General features: G+C 42.2%; 1 protein-coding gene across 2 annotated transcripts in view; it reads left to right on the top strand.

Annotated features, from left to right (window-relative positions):
• The window catches only part of PSMD14 (proteasome 26S subunit, non-ATPase 14), a 126,116-nt gene that overhangs the window by 40,358 nt on the left and 57,832 nt on the right, over positions 1-27,926 (top strand). For both annotated transcript variants that reach the window (XM_040357873.1, XM_040357872.1), the window contains 4 exons: positions 7,840-7,911; positions 10,379-10,498; positions 14,048-14,118; positions 19,968-20,118. In XM_040357873.1, coding sequence (XP_040213807.1) covers positions 7,840-7,911; positions 10,379-10,498; positions 14,048-14,118; positions 19,968-20,118 — 414 coding nt within the window. The remainder of the gene's footprint in view (positions 1-7,839; positions 7,912-10,378; positions 10,499-14,047; positions 14,119-19,967; positions 20,119-27,926) is intronic.

Genomic DNA, 27,926 nt, shown 5'->3' with positions numbered 1-27,926 from the left:
GGACCTGATTGGACAATCCCAATGTGTCAGTTTACACCCACCAACCTCCAATCCTATCCACTAAAAACAGATGGATGGGAAATCCGTTCCCCATCTGTCTGACGGATCAGATTGGATGACAGTTGAATGGAAATCGACACGTAGTCTGTAGTTTGTTTCCATCCGACTGCCTTTTGCACTTTGCAGGCGCTATAACGCTAAAAATAACGCCTGCAAAGCGCCCTGAGAGAGCGTCTCCTTTCACTCCAATGTAAAAAAGCCCGAGGGTAAAGCGCCGCTAAACATACCGCCGCTGCCCCCACCACCCCAGTGTGAAAGGGGCCTTAGAGGAAAGCAAGCTGTGTCCGATCTGCATCAGCGGAGTGGACATGGGCCTGCCATCGTCCTACTCAGCGGGGACAGTTTCCTGCTGAGTAGGCATCTGCACTTCTGAAAGGGGCATTGGCATCTCTTCTCCAGGGAGAATACGTTTAATGCTTGTGAATGTTAATCACAATGAAGATTCTCCAGCCCTCTTATTAGTTTTCTTGCTCTTTTCTGGGCTCTCTCCAGTTCCAGCATATCCCTTCTGAGGACTTAATGCATATTTAATGCGCGCTGTATAGCATTATTGCAATAAAAAGGTGTATATGGACATTAAAGGTACCCAACAAACCATTTTTTGCCAGATTAGACTTACGAATTACGATGACTTTGGGTCTCTTCTCAGATAAACAGAAGTGCTGCTCCCCTCTTTACAGAGGCGTTTTGCAAAGTTGGCCATAGATTGATTGTTTTGCTAATCAAAATAAAAATAAAAAATTCAAAGTGGATAAAGCAATCCTTCCTCCTGCTCTATTGTATTTGTACAGAATATGCTGGCAGAAGACACTGATTTGCGCTGAAGCTCTGATCGAAGCAAAACTTTCCAATATTCCCATTTGAGAGAAGCCGGTCGCTAGAAATTTGTCCAGTCCCTGCTGAACTGGCTGAGTTTCGGTCCACCTATGGCAAGCTTTAAGCAGAAGGTTTTTGTTTGTAGACCCACCCCCCCTGGCTGACCCTGTTGATCTTGACAATGATTTGCAAAAGATTCTGCAAAGAAACAAAATTGTAAAATAATTTGAATATGTATTTCAGATTTTTGGCTTCATCTTTGCTTTTGGGAACATATCCTGTTACTACTTATTTGAAATGCATCTTTTATTAGAAAATATCTACAGATTTAATTGGGCCCCTTGTATGAGGAAGGCCGTCTGCTGGAAATAGCTCATACCACAGGACTCCGTTCACACAAGCATAAATTATTGTAGATGTTGGATTCCCATTAACATGTCTGCATTTGTTTTGTTTTACTTTGCATTAAATTGCGTTGATGGGTTGGAATGTAATTGAGCTAATTCTAAGGCTTGTTTTTTGTATGGAATCTTTTGACTATATTTTATTAAACGGGTGCAATGCACATAGGCCCCAATTGATCTTCACGGGGCGCCCTGCTACAGATCTCTGCTCATTAGCTCTTAGAAAAGCACTGCTAATGCCGCGTACACACGATTGGAAATTCCGACAAGAAAAACGTGAATTTTTTCCCGACTGAATGTTGGCTCAAACTTGCGTTGCATACACACGGTAGCACAAAATTCCGATCGTCAAGAACGTGGTGACGTACAACAAGCCGAAAAATGAAGCTCGATGATTCAGAGCATGCGTCAAATTGATTCAGAGCATGCCTGGTTTTTGGTGCGTCGGAATTGCATACATATGATCAGAACTTTTCTTGTTGGAAAAATTGAGAACCAGCTCTCAAATTTTTGAGATGGAGCCTTTGGAGCCTACACACTGTCGGAATTTCCGACCAAAAGCTCACATCAAACTTTTCTTGTCAGAATTTCCAATCGTGTGTATTAGGCTACCTATTTGTCGTTCATCACTCCTGGATCCGCCCACCCAAAACCATTTAATTTTTAGTTCAGGTTTTATGACACAAGTGGAACCTGGACTTAAAGATTTATTAAATGGCACTGAGTGAGGACTGGCCATATTGCATTGAACAAAATCAAACCATTCGGAATTCTGGAAATATTTGAGTTGCATGGTAGCAGACTACTAGCAGTAATCAAACAGCTGGTTAGTGGAGATGCTGAGCTGAGACCCCCCGGCTATGTGTAGAAGTTTCCACTAGACGGCAATCGTAAAGGCAGCAAGGTGCTCCTCCAGATAAGGTGGGCATACACTATAAAGAAATTGGGCGGTCCGATTTTCTTCGATATTTCGCAGGAAGTTGGAACTGAGGGACATAATGTACGAAAATTCTCATATCAGAATTGCTGATCATGAGCAGTCTTTTGCATCTGATTTTTTTTTCTTGGATGAAAACCATACACATTAAACAAGTCATTCGTTGTGTTCAAGCACGAGAAACATTTTAAAGTCTGTCCCTTCGTAAATTCTTGTTTAAAAAGTCTGAATTGGATGTCAAAAGTCGTGTCCACACTTTAAGAAAATCGAACGATCGTGCCTTGTACATAATTTTTCTCGTGTAGGTGCGTACCCAGCTTTAAAGTAGGTTAACCCACTCAATCATTATTATAAGCTTAGTGTGCAAGAATGCTTTTGATAGAAATGCTGAAGCTTGCGTCTAATATTTGACTGACGGGTAGTATGGCACTCGAAAAAGGTTTTTCTTTATATTATTGTACGCGTTACACTTACAATAAACCGCTGTGTGTGTTATCTCATTGACGGGTTGGTGGTGTGAACACAATGATTGAGCACCCTTTTTTCAGGTTTTTTGGTTAAGATTTTTACTCCACGATGTGTAAAAGCTTTTCACACTTTATCTGAATGTGTAAAATATTTTTGATATTTTATTTAAGTTAAAGCTGGTCTCCAGGGGAAAAAACAATCTGGGGCCATTTGCTGTGCACAAATAAATGACCTCTATTGATACTGGCCAGATTTCGATAAGCCCCCCCCCCCCCCGCCCACAGATACCCTGGCTGGTGGTTGTGACCCTTATCCCTCAACATGGGGATTAGGCGCTTTGGGGGGGGGGGGGTACCCCCCCACTTCCTCTTCCTGACCTGATGGGCTGCATGCTCGGCTAAGGGTCTGGAATGTATTTTTTGCGGGGGGGGGGGACCCACGCCAGTGTTTTTTTGGGGTTTTGCATGGTATGCATTGTAGGGCGGAACCCCACACTATTTTTTTTTTTCCATTGCCAGCATTTATTTTTATTTATTTTTTACATTCAGCTGTCGGTGAGGAAACCCGCTGACAGCTGATGAGTCATCAGTTGTCAAGGACGTGGTGGCCATGTTCCCGGCCCGCTCCTTTACAACTTGCACAGAATTAGAATTGGTCAATCAATTTTCGACCTATTCAAACTCGAATCGTTCTGAAGATTTGGAATTCATTTGAAAATAAAGAAACCAAATTAAACATTTTTCCGTTCTGCACGTCTAATGCCTTTGTGGAGCACAAACAAAACGAATACATTGGTCAAAGCCAAAGTCTTCACAATGTCAGACTAGAGTTGCAATGGAAATCTCCTGATTTTTAAGCCGCACATGTGTGAATTGAACCTTATGGTGGATGTATACAGCCAGCTTTGTGGATCTCTTGGGATAAAGATGTACTATATTTCCCTTTTTACTTTTTCATTACTTGAGCCCCGTTCACACCTGAGCAGATCAATTTTTCAGGTGTTTTTATTTGAGAGTTTTGCAAGCATATTGGAAGCATTTATCTTGTGCAGTCAAGCCTCAGGTGTTTTTATTTTAGCCAGTAAGCACTAGAGCAGGGGTGTCGAACTCTATTTCATTGTGTGCCGCATCAGCATTATGATTTCCCTCAAAAGGGCCGGTTGTATCTGTAAGATTACATGTCCAGCGCATCCCCTACCCTTTACATTAGATGCCAAGAGCCTCCCCCACTCTCCCTTATATCACAGTGCACCCCCCTTACCTTATACTGCTGCTGGGAAGAAGCTGGATGCATTGCTTGAAAGCACAAAGTAAGGGGTCTGGAGTAGGACCAGAGGAGGGCTGGAGCTCTCCTGCAGCTGCAGAAAAGGTGCAAGGGCCACATGAAATGGACTAGAGGGCCGGATTCGGCCCATGGGCCTTGTGTTTGACACCTGTGCTCTAGAGGGAGGAGATGAGGCACGGAGAGCTGCTGTTTTGCTAGAAAACATGCAACAAAACGATTGTAAAATGCCCATGTTGAGCATTCTGAGAATGTTAGGCATTCTCATTGAAGTCTATGGCACAGTCTGCCCCCAATCTGCTTAAAGGAAATGTACTTTTTAGAGCGACAGGCGTTTTGCTATATGCAGCAAAACTGATGTAAACATGCACACTTGAAATGAATAGGATTTAGCATTTTTGAGCGTATTAGAGCTACAAGCTTCAAACAGAAAGCTTTGGTGTATAGTAGAGAAAAGAAATGGGCAAAAAGGGGAAAAGGTCTTGTATTCTCTTCACTGATTCCAAGGCTTTCTGTGATTGGAGGTGATGGAATTTGTGGTAAAGCACAATCCATGTGCACAACTTCTCCGCAGGAAGAAATGGGATATATGGCTCCCTCCACTGTTTTATATAATTAATGAACTATTTTTGGAAGCAATGTTTTTAAAACACGAACACACACTGATAAAATGAGCTGATCACCTTTTTTATATACCTAGCTAAGAAAAGAGAAATGTAATAGAGTCTAAGATCCCCTGTAAGTTTAAACATATGCTGTGTAGTTATATATAGCTCCATGACTAGCAGCTTCTTCTATGTTTTTCTGTTCTTGCAGCATGCTGCAAAGCTGTCCTCTGAAAAAATATCTTTGGTAGAAAGAAATTGTTTCTTCATGTAAATATCTGAAATTTCCTTCCAGTTCCTTATACTGGATTCAGACCCATGTTTCAGCTGATAAATTGATGAAAGTATTTGTTTAACCACTTCCATACCGGGCACGTAAACACCTTCCCGCCCAGACCAATTTTTAGCTTTCAGTGCTGTTGCATTTTGAATGACAATTGCGCGGTCATGCTACACTGTACCCAAACTAAATTTCTATCATTTTGTACCCACAAATAGAGCTTTGTTTTGGTGGTATTTGATCACCTCTGGGATATTTATTTTCTGCATTTTTTTTTTAAAAATGACCGAAAATTTTGAAAAATAAAGTATTTTTTTGTTTCCGTTATAAAACATTGTAAATAAGTACGTTTTCTCCTTCACTGGGCACTGATGGTACTGCACTGATAAGGCAGCACTGATGGGCACCAATGAGGTGGCACTGATGTGGTGGCATTGATGGGCACGGATAGGCGGCACGGACGGGCACTGATAGACGGCATTGATGGGCACTGTTAGGTGGCACGGATGGGCATAGATGGGCACTATTGTATGTGTTGTACTAATGGATGCCAATCAGTGCCAAACAATGCCTGCCAATCAGTGATGCCCATTGTGGGCACTGATTGGCATCCATTGCGGCACTGATTGGCATCCATTTTGTGTGTCCTCCTCATCCCTGGTGGTCTAGGGTGGCATCCTTTTTTTTTTTTCCACTGGTGGTCTATATGCCCATCCCTGGTGGTCCAGTGGGCATCCTCGGGGGGGGGGGGGGGGCTGTGCTGATGATCGATCATCACAAAACCCCCCTGTCACAGCAGCCGCCGATCGGCTCTCCTCTACTCGCGTCTGACAGACGCGAGTGAGGAAAAGCCGATTACCGGCTTTTCCTATTTACATCGTGATCAGCCGTGATTGGACACGGCTGATCACGTGGTAAAGAGTCTCCGTGAGAGAGTCTCCTTGATCGGGGTTGCGGGGTGTCAGACTGACACCCTGCAACAACGATCGCCGCGATGCGCGCCCCCCGGCTCAGAATCCTGAGGACGTCATATGACGTCCAGTCAGGATTCTACGACCACTTTGCCGACGTCAATATGTCATTGGCGGCCGGCAAGTGGTTAAAGCCCAAGTTTAGTGCCGGCTTTCCTAGTGGAAATCTGAAGTTCTCTGTCCCACATTCCATACACCGCAGTCGTCATCTTCTGGTGCTGCAGGGGTTAATACCAGCACTAGACCTCTGACTATTGCCTGTCCTTTCTGCCACCCCCCCTCCATTCATAGAAAGTGTATTATATATAACTTCTTTATTTGAAAATCGCTCTATGAATGGTGGACAGATGGGAGAATGAAAGTCCAACCTTCTCCATTCGTACAGCTTCTATGAATGGAGGACGTGACTCAGGAGTGAGTGTTCAGGAAAAGATCCCGATGATTTCTTCATCTTGCACCTTTTAAAAACAGGTTAGCGGTGATATATCTCCCAAATATTTACCCTGACATGCTCCCTGCATCTATAATTTGGATGTATTGCTTTGCTGCAGATTTGCAAGTGTAAAAATTCTGACCATTTATGTATTATCCAAGACTGAAAGTTCTATTTCATGTGTAATAAAGTAATATATAAATGTTTCAAGAAGTATAGCCACAGCTATTTTGGCTGTATTTCTGGGGATCACATGAGTGCAATTTCGTTCTGCACTCCCGTGCCTTTTTTAGCCGTCAACGGGGTAAAGTTCACTGCCGCCTGACAGTCACCGCTTTCTAATCAGTGAAGACTGAGAATTGAGTGATCAGTGGTCTTTGATCACTCAGTTCTAGAAGTGGCAGGGGACGGGTGCAGTATTGGATCTATTCTGCATCCACCTAGGTGAGTATAAATGTTTATTTATTTTTTAAGAACCCATACTTCTCCTTTTTAAGAGAATTTTTAATTCTGAACTGCTGTACACAATCATTCAGCATCTATCTTTCATTTTCAAAGCTGCAGATAGAAGGTGATTGGTTGCCATGTACAGCTGCTCTGCATTCTGTCTGCTCCAGTTTTGATAAATTCCCGCGCTTACATATACACAATTTATCAAAACTGGAGCAGACCGAATCAAAAGCAGATGTGCATGGCAACCAATCGGCTTTGAAAATGAAAGATAGAAGCTGATTGGTAAATTGGTTATGTACATCTGCTCTGGATTCTTTCTGCTTCAGTTTTTGAAGAAGGGCGTTATCTCAGCCCAAATGTTTTGCTCTCAAACCTATGACCGACGTGCACCTCGCCCATAGAACTTTGTATGTGGATGGATGAATAGATGGATGGGGATATATAATATATTCACTATCTCCTAGTATGTACACACACCCCTTTAGAATATTTAAAAAGTATGGGGTTTAAAAAATAAAATGTAATTAAAAAAAACTTTCTCCGGAACCGTGCCTTCAGACATTGAAGGGAGATTTTCAGATGGCTGTCAGTGTAGTAGGGGGAATACAAAGAGAGCACAAGTAGATCCTTACTTAATTTAGAATAGTAGTGTTGCTCACCAAAGGTTAAAGGATTTATAAATAATAGTGTGTGAAAACTAAATTTGGATAAAAACAATAAACTGGCTGGAGAAATGCATATCTCTGACAGAAACCTCCTAAAATGAACACATTTATATATTGCTGCTTTCTAGTCCTTAGGTGTGTGTGTGTGTGTGTGTGTGTGTGTGTGTGTGTGTGTGTGTGTGTGTTTTCTTCCCCCTCAGGCTTTTTTCACTTTGTGATCCTGCCAGTAACTCACTTCTGGTTCTATAGTGACGATTGCTCACTGTACAGTATGTCTGGATATGCAGCATTGTCATCCTAGGCTGCAACTAACCTTTTCCTCACCTCCTTTATATTTTATGGGAAATGTTCTTTAGCTCATAGAAGATGGCTGATGATCTTGTTAGAAATATAAAGATTTATAAGAATATATATATTTTTTTATCGGTACACAAATTGATGAAAAATTGTTGCTTATGTTTTTCAGGGCCCTCCTACCGATGCTCCTGCAGTAGACACTGCTGAACAGGTGTATATTTCCTCTCTGGCTTTGCTTAAGGTAAGGAGTTTGCTGTGGAAATCACTGATTTTTCTATTGTAATAACTGAGAAACAAGGTTACTCTTCAACAGTACTTGGAATGTGTCTGATACGGTTTTGATTTTAAAGCATAAGTTCACCTTTCTGAACATGTTGCACCCATATTTGGGGTGTAGCATGTTAAGCATCTGCCCCCCCCCCCCCCCATGTGACATACAGTCAGGGACCTTCTTCCCACACCCGCTGTCATATCGCCTACGAGGGCACGCCATTCTTTCACAGATCCCTCCTGAATCAATGAACTACAAGTACGGTCAGCTTTTGCAGCTGATAGCTTGTAGTTCGCAGTGAACTACCAGGGCACCGATGAACGCTCTAGTTGGTTCATTGAGCTTCAGTAATTGCCTGCCTTTATCAGAGGTACAGGCAGACAGCAACACAGTCTGCTGGAGCCTGAGATTGCACCTGTGATCTGCTCATCTCAGGTGCAATGCTTTGCAGGCTCCTAAAAAATAAAAATAATTTTTTTTTTACTTTTAAAGGCTTAGTCCACATTTTGAAAAAACGCAGCAACATCAATTGATCTGATTGATGTGCGTTTACAATTTTTTCCCAACAAAGCCTCCAGAACATCGCATTGTGATCGGTGCATTGCATGTGCTATGTACAGAACTTTTTAAAAGTTTTTTTTCCCCAGTCCATACAGAGAATGCTCATATGAGGCTGGAACAAGTGCAACTGGACTACAGAGCTGTGAATTGCTAAATAGTGAGGATGGGTTACTGTGGGGGGTTGAGGGGACATGTATGAATTCACTGCGAGTGATTCCAGACCTGGATGACATGGTCATGTGGGTGAGGCCGCACACAGTCGTGCTGAATTCAAATGCACCCTGTGATTAAGGAAAGAAGGATGGCAGTTTGGGTTTAATGATGCCACCATTCTTCATGTTATACCATTGGACAGGCCACTACATTTGAATCGCGCAGGATTGTGCTGCCTTTTCTTGGTGCAGTTCACATGTAGTTCTGTGCCGTGCAATTTCAGCCTATTCATTTCACCAGAAGTAGTACAACTGGATCGCATTGTACATTTGTGCCAAGTGAACCGCTGCGGGCTTTTTTGTGGCCTGCATTTGGAGTGTTAACTTTGCACTGAAAACCCGCTGCAGATTAAAAAGGACAGTGCGATTTGAATGCAGTGTTTTGCTAACCGGCACGGAATGCGGGTTTCCAAAATTGCACTCTAGTATGAACATGCCCTTTAAAGTAAGCCCTTCATGAGATATGAAAAGGGTCTCCCTTAGCTACACATCTGAACGATCCATCTGATCAGTGAGTTGGTGGCAACCTGAGTAACCGAGCTTGGTTATAGGGATATCTACCTTCATGAGAAAAACATGTTGGTGTTGCCCTGCCCTGAAGATGCAAGTTTGCCTGCCGAATATTACAGCTGGTAGATCAAACCACCTCCTATTAGGATGAAGCTTTGGGCTACATATTAAATCCCACTGTGTTATTTTAAGGCACTCGCCTGTCTTGTTTAATGCTATGTGCCCAGTGTATCTGTTTAATATAAAAAAATGATGTACTATACTGCATTTCCTAGTGGCGCTCTCGCGAGCATCCGCTGCTCCCTCTCCTGATCTGACAGCTACAGCGGGAGGGGCCAAGAATCCCCCGCTGACGTCAGTCAGGAGGAGGAGGAGAGAGGCAGCCGGTCACATGAGCGCAAAGCGCCAGATACACTGGGCACATGGCATTAAGGAAGTGCCTGAAAATAAGTTATTTCTGCAGGAGGGGCGGGCACTGACTCAATTGTCAGGCAGGAATGAGGGGGAGAGAGGACGGAGGGATGACGGAGGCACGTAAACTAACCAGTGTCAGGGCTCAGTAGCCATGATAAACATGGTCAGTTTACAGAGGGGAGGGCAGAACTAGGCGGGATCAGACAGGTATATTCAGATTATACAAAGGGCCAAATGACACAGCACAAGCACTGTGCTGTTATTCATACTTGAAGGGAACAGGATCAATCTTTAAAAAAAAAAAAAAAAAAAAGGGTAACAAGCGCTTTAAATAATGCCAATATTTATAAATGCTGCATGTGGAGCATAAAGCTGTATGTTTTTGTCTTTGTTTTTTCAGTTTTTGTTTGTAGTGTGTGGTGGTTTTTTTTTTTTTTTGCTTTGCTAATCAAGTCTAGGAATTATTTAAATATATTTTGGTTTAATTTTTATCTTGGGTTATAGATTGGCTATATAGTATACTGATAGAATTACATTTTTGTCTTGTACGTCAATATAAAGATTCTCAAACAATAGGTTACAGAAAGAAGAACTTGCCTTGAGAAAAAAAATGAATTTGACATGGCTATATAGTTGTGGATTCTATGATTAGTGGTGAAATTCCATTGACCTCACATTTTCCCTAGAGTAGGCAAGTCCTTTTGTATTAATGGGTTTCCTCTTCTTTTTTCTCTCTCTAGATGTTAAAGCATGGACGGGCTGGTGTCCCCATGGAAGTGATGGGACTGATGCTAGGGGAGTTTGTGGATGATTACACAGTCAGAGTTATTGATGTGTTTGCCATGCCTCAGTCTGGAACCGTAAGTCTTTTACATTCACTGCATTTTTTTTTTAATATGAGCTAAATATTGTCATTACCCTTTTTGCAGAGAAATAGAACATCTGCATTTTTTTTCCTGTGTGTGTCCCATTGGGGAGACTTTCCTTGGGGCCTCTTGCACATTGAGTGTTTGCTCAGCTCTTCTGAATGCCTTTTTCTCCTAAAAGGAGAGAAGCTTCTTTAAAAATAAAAAATAAATGCACGTGTGTTTATGTGCATTTGCGCACTGTTCTATTCAATTGGCCATAATAAGGTATTCTGGCAATTAAAATGCAATAACACATGAATATTCCTGAACGTGTCTAGCGTTTTTGTGCTTTCTGCATCAATTTTTGCCCAGAAGCTCCTTTCCTGAAAGCACAAATATTGATTTATTTTTATTTTATTCTGCTAGTAAACGCTCCTCTTCCAATACAGCTGTAAATGCCTAGGTGTGCATAGACATATAAGCTAACATAGAGGGGCGTTTACGAGCAGAATTTTTTTTGTAAAAAAAAACGCCTGTAAAAGCAGCATTTTTAAAATCATTACGGTATGTTTTTTGTTTTATACTTGCCTAGGTGGATGCAGCATTGCACCAATACTGCGTCCGTCCCCCAACGCCTCTACACTGAGAACCGAGCCATCGAACATCAGCGAAGGCTCAGTTCTCACAGTTCTACTCCCCTGTACACTGGAGCGCTGAGGAGTGGCCGTCTCGGTCTCTCAGTGGCTCGCTGCGAGACTGCAACAGTCATCAGTCCAGGCACCTGGCTGATCCATACTTTATTGTCGTGATGACACGGTGCCTGGACTGATTCCAGTGACGTCAGCAGAGAGCGGACTTCAGACCACTCCCTGCTGAAAACAGCTCACAGTAGTGCAAAATGAATTGCACTCCTGTGACCCATAGGAGAAGCCCAGCCAAACAAGGTCAGCCTGGACTTCTTATTTAACCACTTACCCCCCGGACCATATTGCTGCCCAAAGACCAGAGTACTTTTTGCGATTCGGGACTGCGTCGCTTTAACAGACAATTGCGCGGTCGTGCGACGTGGCTCCCAAACAAAATTGGCGTCCTTTTTTTCCCACAAATAGAGCTTTCTTTTGGTGGTATTTGATCACCTCTGCGGTTTTTATTTTTTGCGCTATAAACAAAAATAGAACGACAATTTTGAAAAAAATGAATATTTTTTACTTTTTGCTGTAATAAATATCCCCCAAAAATATATAAAAAAACATTTTTTTTCCTCAGTTTAGGCCGATACGTATTCTTCTACATATTTTTCGTAAAAAAAAATCGCAATAAGCGTTTATTGATTGGTTTGCGCAAAAGTTATAGCGTTTACAAAATAGGGGGTATTTTTATGGCATTTTTATTAATATTTTTTTTACTAGTAATGGCGGCGATCAGCGATTTTTTTTTTGGTATTGCGACATTATGGCGGACACTTCGGACATTTTTGACACATTTTTGGGACCATTGGCATTTTTATAGCGATCAGTGCTATAAAAATGCATTAGATTACTATAAAAATGCCACTGGCAGTGAAGGGGTTAACACTAGGGGGCGGGGAAGGGGTTAAGTATGCCTGGGTGTGTTCTTACTGTGGGGGGGGGGGTGGCCTCACTAGGGGAAACACTGATCCTCGGTTCATACAGTGTATGAACCGAAGAAAAGCATTTCCCCTGCTGACAGGAACGAGAGCTGTGTGTTTACACACACAGCTCCCGTTCCCCGCTCTGTACCGAGCGATCGCGTGTGCCCGGCGGCGATCGCGCCCGCCGGGCACACGCACGGGAGTCGGGGGCGAGCGGGGGGCGCGTGCGCGCGCCTCCGGCGGCGCGCGTGCGCCCCTAGTGGCGGCTAAAGGGTAGGACGTCATAATACGTGATCTCGCCTAGGAGAGCCACCTTGTGGACGTATTATGACGGTGCGGCGACGGCAAGTAGTTAAACTCGTTGGGCTGTACTTCTCCAGTGAATCACAGGAGTGCAGTTTGTTTTTCACTCCTATGACACGTTTTCAGCAGACAGTGTGCTGATGTCAAAGCCGGTCCAGGCTGGGGAAAGATTGCAGCCATATGGTTGGGATCCTCCCACATGCCTGGACCGGCACCCAGCTGAGCCGCTGAGAGCCTGAGCTAGCCACCTCCTCCACAACCCATTGCTACAGTGAGTGAGCGGGGTGGTGGGGAGCAGAGCAGACAGCGGTGACTGACAGTTACCAGCTTTCTGCTCACGGAGCACTGAAACTGATAGACCGATCAGCAATGATTGATCGCTAGGTTCTCGGCCTTGGAGCCAATGGAGGACAGATGCAGCATCCACCTAGATAAGTATGAAAAATAAAACTTTCCCATAATTTTTTTTAAGCCCAGTGTGCATAAAGCCATAAGTAAATAATAAAGGGATTTTTTTTTTTTTATAATTTAATAAACGTGTCATACTTGCCTGCTCTGTGCATTGAGCAGCTGCAATGCTCTTCTCGGGTCCCCTGCTGGCACTCTCCCTGCTTCTACCCCCTGCTGAGTGCCCCCATATCCAGCTGCTTGCTGTGGGGGGCACTCGTGTAGGCTCGATCCTGTCAATGGACAAACGGAGCAAGGCTCGGCCCTGCCTCCCCGATCCCTCCTTAATGGCTGTGATTGACAGCAGTAGGAGCCAATAGCTCCTGTCGATTGAAAAAGGCGGGGTGTGCCCTGCCAAAATGTTGCTTGATTAACCTATGTTGGAAAATTCCTCCTGCTATAAGTCCTGTTGAGTGCACTTGCTATCTGTGTGTATGATTAATAAAAAATATATATATATATATATATATATATATATATATATATATATATATATATATATATATATATATATATATATATATAATTTATTTTCCAAACACTCAATGAATTTGGGCAGGCTTAACCACTTCCAAAATATTATAGATCTAGATTTTCAGTATTTATAATAGACCTAAATTTACATTTAGAATTTTTAAAAACGAACACGTTTAATCACAATAAAAAAAAGTATATCAATGAATACCCTTACATCAATTGGCACTTAACAGTACCAGAAATATTGTTGCAGGTTTTTTTTTTGGGGGGGGGGTGTTTGTTCTTGGGCATGGCTCCGAGTTTAGCTGCTTTTCGGGAATTTTCATGAAATATATTTTGTGCGGCTTAAACTGCCTTTTCCATAATGCCATCGCTAATGTTTGGATTGGCCTTACTCATAACTGTGTAGGCTTTCTACAAAACTGTCATGTTTGTCACAAATTGCTCCATTTGCTAATTAACTTGATTTTAGAAGATGAATCCTGCTTCCTTTAACAGTTTTGTGTCTTGTTTTGTAACAGCAATAACCCTTACCATTCACTATCTGAACAGCTTGGTTTGCAACTATCATCCCCTGCTGCAAATATTGAGATATATTGGGCATATTTTCATTATATGAATGTTGATTTTATTTCTAAAAATTGTAAAATCATGTTTTGTGTAGTTCCTTCTCACCCCCAAATCAAAATTGAGGGATAATTGGTGGAGTTTGTGTTTTATAGGGTGTTAGTGTGGAGGCAGTGGATCCCGTGTTTCAAGCAAAAATGTTGGACATGTTGAAACAGACTGGAAGGTAAGACATTGCTTTTGAACCATGGATGGGAATCCTTCTGCTGCCAGAGCCACTTTCATGTATTTTTTTTTTTTTTTTTTGCACACATTTAAAATCATATTTTAGGTATGACCATTCGTTGGCACCCCCAAACATTTATATACCCTACATACATTATAGACCTTGGGGAATAAAATGGAATGGAAGTAGTTCCGATTTATGTGTCACGATTTATCACATGCAGAATAAAAAAAATATATATATATATAGTTAAAAAATAAGTTCACCTTTTCCAAAACAAATGCACTTCTTTTTGCAGTGCAATAAATGTGCATTTTCTTTATTGGGGGGCCTGTAAAGCATGTAGGCCTGGTACCTCATACAGACAGGCAGTTACACACTGACAGGTAGTATCAAGGAACTACATGGAGTGCTCAACAGCACCGTGGTAGTTCATTGAAAACAACAGTAGTTGTAGTTTCCTAGTCACAATACTCTGTGAATGAAAGATGCGTCTGGGTGGGCAGAGCCCTGCATGGCTACGTCTTTTTTAAATTGTGACATGGGGATAATATCCCTGGCCTGCTGTCACAGCAGGGTGTTGTGAGGGCGTGGGGTAGCTGCAGCAGTTACACCCTAAAAATGGGTGTAACACGTTATCACAATGGCTCTGTGGGAGAGATTCCCCATCAACACAATCACTGACTGTTGATGGGGCAATTGAGAAATTTTCTTTCCTGATTTTACTTCTTTTTTTGCTTACCCGCCTCTCGTGCTGCAGTATTCCCTCTGCTAAAGCCTAAAGTTACTTGCGCCAAAAACTTTTGCTTCTTTGGGAAAAGTAGGGGTGTTAATGCTACCTTCAGCCTGTGTGGAGCAAGGAGGGAAGGACATTTTCTTCAGCTTCTTATAATTGTGTGTTTTTTTTTTTTTTAAGAGTATTGAATAAAGCACCCTTTTTGCAAGCAACACATTTTTCGGACCTTCTATATGAATCTAACCTAAATGGTGGTGCAGTTTAAATAATAGACACACTTTAGAAGTCCTTCTAAAAAAAAATGTTTTTAAAAAGTCTGAAGGCCAGATTCTCGTACATCCGCGTATCTTTGCGCGGGCGTAACGTATCCGATTTACGTTACGCCTCCGCAACTTAGACGGGCAAGTGCTGTATTCTCAAAGCACTTGCTCCATAAGTTGCGGCGCCTAATTCAAATGTGGGACAGGGGGGTGTGTTTTATGTTAATGTTATGTGACCCGACGTGGACATATCCCAGTGTGCATTGCTCCAAATACGCCGCAAGGACGTATTGGTTTTGACGTGAACGTAAATTACGTCCAGCCCCATTCACGGACGACTTACGCAAACAACGTAAAATTTTCAAATTTTGTCGCGGGAACGACGGCCATACTTAAAGCGGATGTGCCATGGGAAAATAATATTAAAAGCCAGCAGCTACAAATACTGCAGCTGCTGACTTTTAATATTAGGATCGCTCGTCTCTCTGCTGCTCCCCCCGCCATCCACGCTGAGGGAACCAGGAAGTGAAGCGCTGCGGCTTCACTGCCCGGTTCCCTACGGCGCATGCGCGAGTCGCGCCGCGCCCGCCGATTGGCTCCCGCTGTGTGCTGGGAGCCGAGTGTTCCCAGCACACAACGGGGGGGCGACGGGATGTGACGGAATGCCCGTCTTTTGCCCGTGAATGCCGGGCCGGAAGTGGGTGCAAATACCTGTCTTTAGACAGGTATCTGCACCCCCCTCCCCCCTGAAAGGTGTCAAATGTGACACCGGAGGGGGGGAGGGTATCGATCAGCGGGACTCCACTTTAGGGTGGAGAACCGCTTTAACATTGGTACGCCGCATATACGTCTCATATAGCAGGGGTAACTTTACGCCGGGAAAAGCCTAACGTAAACGGCATATCTGTACTGCGTCGGCCGGGTGTACGTTCGTGATTTTGCGTATCTAGCTGATTTACATATTTCAAAGCGTAAATCTGCGTACACGCCCCTAGCGGCCAGCGTAAATATGCAGTTACGATCCAAAAGCGTAAAGAGAATTACGCCTGTCAGATCTAATAGAAATCTATGCGTAACTGATTCTAAGAATCAGGCGCATAGATACGACGGCACAACTCAGAGATACGACGGTGTATCTGGAGATACGCCGTCGTATCTCCTTTGTGAATCCGGGCCTGAAAATGTAAATCGATTGTTAAAGTGTTCCACCCTGAAAAAAAAAATTTCGCCCAAAATCGTAAATAAAATTTAAAAAATAAAATAAAAAATACATTTTTTTTTTTATACTTGCCAGAAATAGCGGTTGCTATGCAGAAGTCCGTAATCTGCCTCTTCATCGTCCGCGGTAGGTCTTCTTCCTCCATCCTAGTCGCGGTGTCTTCTGGTGAATGGGGAGCGCTGCCTTCTGGGAACTGTGTGTATCCCAGAGAGCAGAACGATGTGGATTGTCCCCTTTTTTTTATTTATTTTAATTTAAATGTATTCATTAATGTTTTGGGGGGAATGAGTAATAAGGTTCTAATGTACCCCAAACTCATTTTCCATGGTGGGTGGGATGTTAGTATGATGTGCTCTGCAAGGGGTGGAAATCTTTACCATGCCCCACTGCTCCACACTTGCATGGTGCCCTCTTTTCTGACCAACCAGACTGTTTGCAATTTTTTCCCATTTAAAAATTAAAGTGACAACAATAAACTTGTATTACAAAAACAAAGGGTCTTAAAATTACACATCATGGTTTACTTTAAAAACCTGTGATTCGCATAAGAAAATTTTGGATATTTTAGCTTGTCGCTGTCTACAGGCATGCACAGTTTTGAGGCTTGACATGCTTTGTATCTACTGTACTTGTTGCAACCTCATCTTTTGAATGTTACTAAAAAATTTGGTAATATATTGTGTTTTTGTGCACTAAAATTATCGTCCGTGTACTTTTTTTTTTTTTTTATATATATTTTTTATGGAAAATATAGGTTTTATAAACGGTTGTACAAATATTGAGATAAAAATTGCAGCTGCCTCCATTTTATCCTTCAGAATCTGGAAAACTTTTTTATTAATCTTCAGGCCTAATATGTGCATTTTTAACATATAGGAAAAAAAATAAAGATAAATTCTGCGCTGGAGAATGTCAAAATAAAGCTGTCGACACTCAATTTAGTAAATTGTAAATTTTGTAAATCTACTAGTGTAACACTTAGGGTTGCACCAATACTAGTGTCGGTACTGAGCATTTGCACCTTGCCTACAGAACTACAGAAAAATTCGTAAACATACACTTTTTTTTTTACACTTTTGGTTTGTGAATTATAGCTTTTCTTTTCCTTCTAAAAAGCTCTTTACGGGTTGAATGACCCTCAGGAATTATCAACGGTTTTTGAGCCTAACTTTCTGTAAAATAAATTCTTCCATAGTCCGTTTATTTAACAGGTATAGGAAACCTGTGATTCTCCAAAGCTTAGCAAGTTATGCTGGGTATTGTAGTGTCATTACTGAGGTCATCTGCTTCTTGCATATCTACAGTGCCTTGAAAAAGTATTCATAACCCTTGAAATTTTCCATATTTTGTCATGTTGCAACCAAAACCGTAAACGTATTGGGTTTTTATGTGATGGACCAACACAAAGTGGCACATAATTGTGTGAAGTGGAAGGAAAATGATAAATGGTTTTCAAAATGTTTTACAAATATCTGAAAAGTGACGTGTAATTGTATTGAGCCCCCTTTACTCTGATACCCCCAACGAAAATCTAGTATAACCTATTGCCTCCAGAAGTCACCTAATTAGTAAATAGAGTCCACATGTGTGTAATTTAATCTCTGTATAAATACAACTGTTCTGTGAAGTTATCAGAGGTTTGTTAGAGAACCTTGGTGAACAAACCGCATTGTGAAGGCCAAGAAAAGCACCAGACAGATCGGGGATAAAGTTGTGGAGAAGTTTAAAGCAGGGTTATAAATATCCCAAGCTTTGAACATCTTTTAGAACACTGTTCAATCCATCATCCTAAAATGGAAAGCGTATGGCACAACTGCAAACCTACCAAAGCATGGCCGTCCACCTAAACTGACAGGCCGGGCAAGGAGAACATTAATCGGAGAAGCAGCCAAGTGGCCCATGGTAACTCTGGAGGAGCTGCAGAGATTCACAGCTCAGGAGGGAGAATCTGTCCACTATTAGTTGTGCGCTCCACAAATCTGGCCTTTATGGAAGAGTGGCAAGAAGAAATCCGTAAGAAGTCCCATTTGTAGTTTGCGAGAAGCCATGTGGGGTACACAGCAAACATGTTGCAGGTGCTTTGGTCAGATGAGACCAAAATTGAACTTTTGGCCTAAAATCAAAACGCTATGTGTGGCAGAATACAAACACTGCACATCACCCTGAACACACCACCCCCATCACACCACCCCCATCGTGAAACATGGTGGTGGTGGCATAATGTTGTGGGGATGCTTTTCTTTAGCAGGGAAGATGAATGGAGCCAAATACAGGGCAATCTTAGAAGAAAACCTGTTTGGAGTCTGCAAAAGACTTGAGACTGGGGTGGAGGTTCATCTTCCAGGAGGACAACAACCCTAAACATACAAACAGAGCTACAATGGAATGGGTTATATCAAAGCATATTCATTGGTTGGCATGGCCCAGTCAAATTTCAGACCTGAATCAAATTGAGAATCTGTGGCAAGATTTAAAAAAAAAAAAGACGCTCTCCATCCAATGTGACAGAAATTGAGCTATTTTGCAAAGAAGAATGGACAACAATTTCACTCTCTAGATGACTCTGGGGGGCTGAATACATGCCACACTTTTCACATATTTATTTGTAAAAAAAAAAATGTAAAGCCATTTATCATTCCCCTTCTACTTCACAAGTATGTGCCACGTTGTGTTGATCTATCACACAAAATCCCAATAAAAAACATTTACGCTTTTGGTTGTAACATGACAAAAATGTGTAAAATTTCAAGGGATATGAATACTTTTTCAAAGCACTGTATGTTACCACATAGTCATTTGTTTTATACAGAACTGGAGGAAAATTACCCATAGTGACCCATATGTTTTAGCTTAAAAAAAAAAAAAAAAAAAATGTAGTTGGTCAAATAATGAATGGTTTGAAGATAAATTTACTTTTTTTTTTTCTCCACTCCGCTGCATTATCACCCCTCTCAACTAATGTCCCACAGTCACTACATTGCATTTCCCAGCCAATTCTCATTAAGTTTAATAAACCCTCATTGCCTTTTTTTTGCATATAATTTTTTGAGAAGGGATGTCATCAGGACTAGTCTTAATTGCTTTATTAGTAAACAATTCTGTCTACAGAAATATGCTCATGCTAATTCCATGTATCATTTTTTTATTCAGTTTTATTCTTTTACCTCTCAACAGTTGTCATGTGCATGTTCAAAATTCTTTTACTGCGAAGAAGGAAAAAAAAAAACTTCAAAATTAATGTTAGCAAAAGGCTCAGCAGCTGAGCGGAACAGTGCAAATTGCTTTTTGACTGGGTTCCTAGTTGTACTGCTGGTTTAATTGATATTTAAAGAGAAGATATTTACTCAAGTGCTGAAAGGGTAAAAACTGGCTCAGGGAAGGTGTGGTAACAGGGTGAAATCCTGAAAGCACGATCTACCATCGCTAATGTGTATCCCTTAATGATAGCACTCCTTTGTCACACGTATTCATGTTCATGCTTTCACAATGATACTATGGTGAATGTTCCTAATGGTGCCTGATTCACACCAATGAGTTTCCTGCTCCTTGTCCTAATTTATACCCTGTTAGATTAATGCCTCTTTTCATAGCTGGCTTATGTTTGGGGAGTATGAACGGTCTTTTTTCGTTTCAGGCCCGAGATGGTGGTGGGTTGGTACCACAGTCACCCCGGCTTCGGTTGCTGGCTTTCCGGTGTCGATATCAACACCCAACAGAGCTTTGAAGCCTTATCGGAAAGAGCTGTAGCAGTGGTGGTGGATCCTATTCAGAGTGTAAAGGGAAAGGTACGGTACAAGCTGTTTTGTTGGCTAGCACTGTCTAATGTGTACTGCTCAGCCCCGAGCGAGCGTTTTACTCTCTTGCAAATCATTGCACGCTTCACTGTACTTAACCACTCGCCGTTGCAAAGTTCTTTCTTTTCAGTGTCTGAGCTGAAGTGTTCAATTAATACAATACTTTCCTCCCAAGGGGCTCGTTTGCCTCCACGATTATGTCAGCTTCTGCGACTCAGCTTAAACACGCCGGCTCCTCAAACTCATTGTTGCTTAATCGGTTGGATGCATGTTTTTTTAAAGTGGGCTACTCGTATCATTGGAGCCTCATAGGATTACAGGGTTCTTATCCAATCATATCTGCCGAACCCCTAAATCACATGCTCCGAATAGCTTTTTCCCCTCTGTTCTGAATTCTCTATACATTGGTCTACATTTTCTACAAGTTTCCCTAAAGACAGCCATCCCAACAAGCACCTTTTTTTTTTTTTTTTTTTTTTTTGTCCCAAAGAAGCAGATGAATGACTTAAGTATGCCTAATGCATTTGAAAAGAAATTAACTTGGAGAGCATATTGGGTTGTAGTTTTCCTTTGTTGAATTGTCTTTTGTTCTTGTTTGGTTCTTTTTTTTTTTTTTTTTTTTTTTTATTTCGCTTCAGCCCCCATATGCCATTTTCCTATTTCCTGCCTCGTGACAGCAGGGTGCAGGTCTATTATCACCTTCACAGAGCTGTCTGCAAATGTGAGAGGCAATTCGATTTTGCTCAGCCACAGGGAGAGTGGATTAGAAAAACTCACAATCTCCCGAAATTGTCTTGAATGCTTTACTGCTTTAAAATACTGCTGAGGTGTCTTGTTGGAACATGTCACTTCCATTGTAATGTAAAATAATAGATATGATAAAAATGATCGCAATGCATTATTACAGAAGTTTTCTCTTCCCTCTTAAAATAACATGTCATTATGTATCTCGCTAAACATTGTATGCCGCAGCCCGATCGCGAACGCTTTCTGTTTTTGCAGAAGCGCAATGATGGCAAGCTGACTTTTTTTTATATATATCTCTGTGTTTGCGACAGTTTGTAGGAAGGGGGGGGGGGGGAAATTGGACGTTTTTGTAGATGCCGAGGCGTCTCTTATTTGTTGTGATTATTATATTAGCAAACTAATTATTACTTTCTGAAAGGCTGGGAGGTATTAGATGATCGCCAATTAATGAATGAGATAATTGGATCAGCAAGGTGTCATTTGTACAGTAATAAAGTGAAGACATTCGGGGTAAATTGAGATTACTATCATGCTATGAGATTTTAGACATGTTAGTTCTTGCACGGATTTAATATAGTGACTCTAACTGTCACCATAAATCATACATGGTTCGGCAAGGTCGTAGGTTACCATGCGGTAGCTTGAACAGCAACGATTCTTGTGAGAAGACTAGTATTAAAGTAGATCTGCTAGGAGGCGTTGGGTCGTAGTTTTCTATGGCTGCTTAAAGCTTGTCCATAAGTGGCTTTTATATTTAAAAATTGTGCAGTGAAAAATCTGCAGTTTTGACCCAATTAAAGCTGGTCATAGACTGTCGAATCTTGGCCAGATTGGCAGAGAGTCAAACCATGTATGGGTATCATTTATTGTACTCAAGTCAATCCATCGATCAACTTGTTCGTACAAGCAGCATGTCGGTTTTTTAGATTATTAATTATTGCCCGGGGAGAACACAATAGATCAGTGGAAGGGAGTCACCCATTAACACTGACTGTGTTGATGGGGGAATCTAGTGATTTTTCTTTCCTGCAACCCATGATTGCAGAAAAGAATATCGTGTCATCCATGGCCTGCTTTAGCTAAATCCCTGAATGTAATAGTTATTATTATACAGGATTTATATAGCGCCAACAGTTTGCGCAGCGCTTTGTAATAGTGAGTTGCAGTTAGGAGCTCTTTATGCTGCAATATACCTGAACACTGTACATATTTTTTTTTTCTATCCTTGTAGCAATCTGAACATTAAAAGACAAAGTGCAAACATAGAAATATCTTTAATTAGTGAGTTACTGTCCAAATGTTTTTTTCAATTTTTTTATTTTTTATTTTCGCACTGTTGAAGGAATGAGCGAATGTTTAAACTAGGCACCCAGGTGAAAAATGGACAACCAGATTGTAAGAGGTCAGGATTTATTCCCAAAGCACTCCGCTTAGCTAGAGTACTAATTGGGGTTGGGCATCTCACCGGGTTCACATGTCTGTAGACAACAGTATTATAGCTTTATTTTGTAGTTTGCGACAGATCATAAATGTACAGATTCATGTATTTTTGTAGATGCATTTTTCTTTTTCTGTCCTGGGAATGATGTAATGATCCTTCATTAGTTTTAGTGCAACGTTTTTTTAAGTGCTGTCTTTTGTGTAAATAAAGAGGTTGACAATAGCAGCTAATGGATTTAGTGGAGCTTTTATTAAGATGCATTGAAAGTTCCTTCGGTGTATACAGCCACTTAGAATGAATGAAAATCATTGAGCCGATCACACTTGCCTTTAAAGCATGCAGAAAACGGACGCTATGCATGTAATATGAATATACAATGTATAGATTTTGGGGAACATTCAGGAAATGTTTGCTATCTGTATATTTTTATAATTAGGTTTTATATAGCGCCAACAGTTTATGCAGCGCTTTACAACACAGACAATTCAATTTAATACAGTGGGTATCGGAGGGCCCTGCTCATTAGAGCTTACAATCTAAGAGTATATTTGCAGATTTAGGCCTTTTGCACACCGCTGTCTAAAAATTTAAAGTTTTTAGAAATGCATGCGTGTTTTTTTTTTTTTGTTTTTTTTCCCAACTGATCTAAATGCAGCCCATTGTTTTTTCAATGGACATGTCAGTAAGAAAAAATGACAGAAGTCTGAATTGCCAGTTAGTATTTTACATGCACAAAAGGTTCATTTTATGAGGTTAAAATTGTACTCAGAGTTAGAATTTATTTTGCTCATGTTTGTACGTACACGCAAAAACACAAATTTGTGCAAAATAAACGCAAGAATGTTTGGCCAAGGTTCAAACCTCAATACTGTGTGCAAGTACCCTTGTATGCTTGGAGGATTACTGTTCGCTTCATGATTTGTGTACAGTAAACTACTCTACACTGTATTTTGACGGAGTGTTAAGTTTAAAGTAGGTATTTTTTTTTTTTTTTTCTTAAATGGCTTTAGGCCCCTTTCACGTGCCCAGCTTTGCTCAGCGAACTACCCTAGCTCAGCGGGAGATCAATCCGTTGACCCCCCACTGAGCAGGCGGCTGACAGGTCCGTCTCTGCTCACTGTGCAGGGACGGACCTGTCCGAGCCCCGCTGATCTTCATGGGAAGATGGGATGACAGCATGGGCCATATTCTGGTAGAAAGTAGGTGGGCGGCGCGTAAGCCATTTACACTCCGCCGCCCCAACCTACAGGAGCAAGTGCTGTATTCCAAGTGCAAGTGCTGTATTCCCCAAACACTTGCTCCGTAGTTTGGGGCGGCGTAGTGTAATTGGCCCGGCGTATCCCTGCGTATATCCAAGGGGGCGGCTTGTATTTAAATTAAGCGCGCCCCCGATTCGAACGAACTGCGCATGCGCCGGGCTTAAAATAGCCCAGTGCGCGTGCTCCAGTTCTCGGTGTAAAACGTCAATGACGTTGACGCGTCATTGACGTAAAGTCGTATTCGCGGACGACTTAGTAAAACGACGTACCCGACGGGAAAACACGATGCGGACCCGACGCCATACTTAACATGGCCTACGTGGGACTGGCGTAAGGTTACCCCTCATATGGCAGGGGTAACCTTACGCAAACGACGTTCGCGACGGTGACGCGATTTCGTTCGTGAATCGGCGTATCAGGCTAATTTGCATAAACAAATGAGACCTGAATGTAAACGCCACCTAGTGGCCGGCGGAGTAATTACATTTAAGATCCGACAGTGTAAGTGACTTACACATGTCGGATCTTAAGCGTATCTATGCGAAAATGATTCTAAGAATCACTCGCATAGATACGCGGCCCAAAAAAGAGAGATACGATGGAGTATCCTGAGATACTCCATCGTAACTATACTCAGAATATGGCCCCATGTCAGTTTTTCATCTGATCTGCTGAATGGATGGCGGACATATCACCACCTGTCTGTTTTGAGCGGATCTCGTATCATCGGATTGGATGGCAGGTGAGTGTCAGCGGACACATCTCCTCTGATATCCGCCTGTCCATACAAGTCAATGGGCGGGTTTATAATGCAGCAGATGTAACAGCGTACCTATCGTACACAATTGTGTTGAATTATTAATAATCTCCTTTTTTGGTTATTTCAAGTATGTAATATGTCATGGATATTGAGGAGCTCCAGTCTCCCCCCATACAATTTCAAAGTCCGCAGCTACGAATACTGTAGCTGCTGACTTTTCATATAAGGACACACTTGCCTGTCCAGGGATCTAATGCTGTCCTCACACTAGCCGATTCTTCAGTCAGTTTTAGGTCCAGTCGCTGGCATCTTAACCAGGGAAAACTGGCAGTAAAGCCTTGTGGCTTCACAGACGGCTTCCCACTGCGCATGCTCAAGCCAGACTGTGCTTTGTGAATGGTCACCATGGTTATCCAACTGGGACCGAGTACCTGTCAAAACCAGGTGCCCACTCCCCCCAAACAAGCGGGACTTCCCCTTTTCCCCTAATCCAATTGTCTTCCCTGCACAGATTCAAACAGGAAAGCCTTACTTTGAGTCCACTCAAGGTTCTCATTTATAACTGACGTCCTGATGAAAGGGGAAGCTTCTTTCACCCCACGAAACATGCTGGCTGTCTTGACACAATCACAGTAAATTTATTTGGACTCTTCTCTTTTGGTCTGGTGCTACTTCCATAAAGTGAAACTTCACCCGAAAGTCATTCATTTTAGTTTATCACACATCTTGGTTACATTTTATAAACAAAGTCCCTGCTTGCAGCTTCTTTGGTACAGTTTCCATCAAAATAATTTCCCATATCTATGAATGCTATTGCATGAAAATGTGAATCTGTGACTAGACCCTAGAGTACATGGCACAATTCATTTGGGTCTGTCATTGTTGAAACCATCAGAGCTTGCAGTCTAATGTCCTTGTCACGTTTTTAAGCTGTATTAAACCCAAAACCAAAAACCAATTATTAGCTGGTGGCTGGTGACTGCTTTAGATTTCTACTTTAGGCTTTTTCCCCTTTTTCGTCTGGGGATCTGGCCAGTAATGCACCTCTGGTTTTAGAGTGCCCCCACTCTAGATTAAGGAGCACAGGGGGCACCTTTTTGGACATCGGCATTGTCAGTCTGGGGAGTTTTGTATTATTTACTAACGGATTTAACCACTTTAAACCCGCACGCCGTCAAATGACGTCCAAAAAGGAGATCTGTTATCCCGGGTGGACGTCATATGAAGTCCTGTACTTTGTGCGGGAATATCTGAATGATGCCTGCACCTAGAGGCATCATTCAGATATCATTTTCTTCCGGCGGCGATCCTGCGCACAGTGAGAACCATCATAGCGGCGGTTCCGACGCTTGATTGTTCTTACAGGCGGTGGGAGGGGACATCCCCCCCCCCCCCCCCTGCCGCCACCATCCGGTGCTTCTCCGGGCTCTCCCGTCCCATCGGGGGCCCAGGGAGATGATCGCCATCTGCCGGATGTGCAGCATAGAGATGACTAGTGACCAGATGGTCACCATTCATCTCTATGACCGTCAGAGGCCCGGGCGCGATGTGATGACGTCGCACCCGGGTACCCATAAGTAAACAAACCGCAATTGCGGCTGGTAAGAATGAGATCTGTGAATTTTTTTTTTTTCACAATCTTTCTTTCCAGCCTGGAGGAGAGATGTGGGGTCTTATTGACCCCGCATCTTTCCTTTAAAGAGGACCTGTCGCACACTATTCCTATTACAAGGGATGTAGACCCTGACTTCTCTGATCCTCCCCTTTTTCCACCGTCCACAATCCATCTTCTGATAACGGAGCCTCTGCACATTCAAAGTTTGGGGTATATTGCTAGAGGTTTATTTTTACTTGGGAGGGTGCATCTGAGCAGCACAGGGCCAATCGGCACTGTCCTGACAATGGGTCAGGGGTCCTGCAGCCACATAGGACAGTCAGAGTAGAATGAAAATGCCTCCTAAAAGCTTTAACCAGTGCTCGGCCGGACACTGATAGAAGGCACAAGACTGCTATATATTGCTAGTAATGAAAAGATATTTAGCAGTTTATATTTACTAAAATAATTGCATTTCCATGTTCTGTGTACTGTGGGAGACGGATATAGTGAATGCAGGGTCCTGGGTTTAGGGCCCTTTCACACTTGTACAACTTCAAAGTTGTGCGACTTTGCGGCCGCGATTTTGGATCAATACAACTTCAACTTTGGCATTAACCAATGAAAACATACATGGTGTGAGGCAATTCCTTCTCCTGCCACCGCAGTTGTCATTGCTTCTGCAGCAGTAGCAGTGCATGAGGAGGAGGAGAAGACGTCGATATTGGGTACATCATTGCCAATCATGAATATAGGGGTCAATTTTGGGTCCTCTATAATGAAGAATGAGAAGAATGCTCCTTACATTGGTGGTCAGTGGGAAGAATGCTCCTTACATTGGTGTCGGTGGGAAGGATCTCCCTTACATTGGTGGTCAGTTGGAAGGATGTCCCTTACATTGGTGGTCAGTGAGAAGAATGCTTCTTACATTGGTTGGTCAGTGGGAAGAATATCGTGTAGTATAGTTTTCAGTAGTATCATTGGTGATCAGTGGGAAGAATGTCCCTTACATTGGTCATCAGTGAGAAGAATGCTCCTTACATTAGTGGTCAGTGGGAAGGATGTCCCTTACATTGGTGATCAGTGGGAAGGATGTCCCTTACATTGGTGATCAGTGGGAAGGATGTCCCTTACATTGGTGGTCAGTGGGAAGAATGCTCCTTACATTGGTGGTCAGTGGAAAGAATGTCCCTTACATTGGTGGTCAGTGGGAAGAATGTCCCCTTCATTGGTGGTCAGTGGGATCTTGTCTTTGTAGTTTGGGTCACACAAATCATAAATAGCTTGGCACTCACGGATAAATCAAATGATTTGCTCATTATCGAGGACGTCCTTTTTTTTTTTTTTTTTTTTTTAACCTGTTTGGAGCACATTGTTCCTGAGGGAATAACCAGGAAGTGATTGTGTGGTGGAAAAATGTGCTCGAGAGGGGCTACTATGCTGAAAGGATTGGGTGGGACAAGGGTTAAAAAGCTGCTTGTGCTTACAAAGTTGTACTGAAATCGTGTCTATATTCAGGTACAATTTGCATGCTACTTGAGGGTTTAACATTGAGGACTATGGACATAAACTTGCATGGAAGTTGGACCAAAGTAGTGCAGGGACTACTTTGAAGTCGGCACTACTTAAAGTCGTTCCAATATGAATGGAGTTCATTGAAAATCATGGAGAATGACTTGTCATACGATTTTGCAGTACAAAATCGTGAGACAAGTCGTATAAGTGTGAAAGGGCCCCAAGCCCCCTTTCACACTTGTACGACTTCAAAGTCGCACGATTTTACCGCGATTTCGTGGCCACGATTTTACCACGGATCGCGGCCACGATTTCAATAAATGCCTGTGTAAGTGGCATCAAAATCGGACCAAAGTAGTGCAAGGACTACTTTGAAGTAGGCACCACTTAAAGTCGTGCCAGTATGAATGGTAGTCATTGAAAATAATGGAGAATGACTTGTCATACGATTTTGCAGTCCAAAATCGTGAGACAAGTCGTATA

Source organism: Rana temporaria, chromosome 6, assembly GCF_905171775.1.
Source record: "Rana temporaria chromosome 6, aRanTem1.1, whole genome shotgun sequence".
Classification (NCBI taxonomy): domain Eukaryota; kingdom Metazoa; phylum Chordata; class Amphibia; order Anura; family Ranidae; genus Rana; species Rana temporaria.
This window is presented reverse-complemented; position numbering and strand designations above follow the sequence as displayed.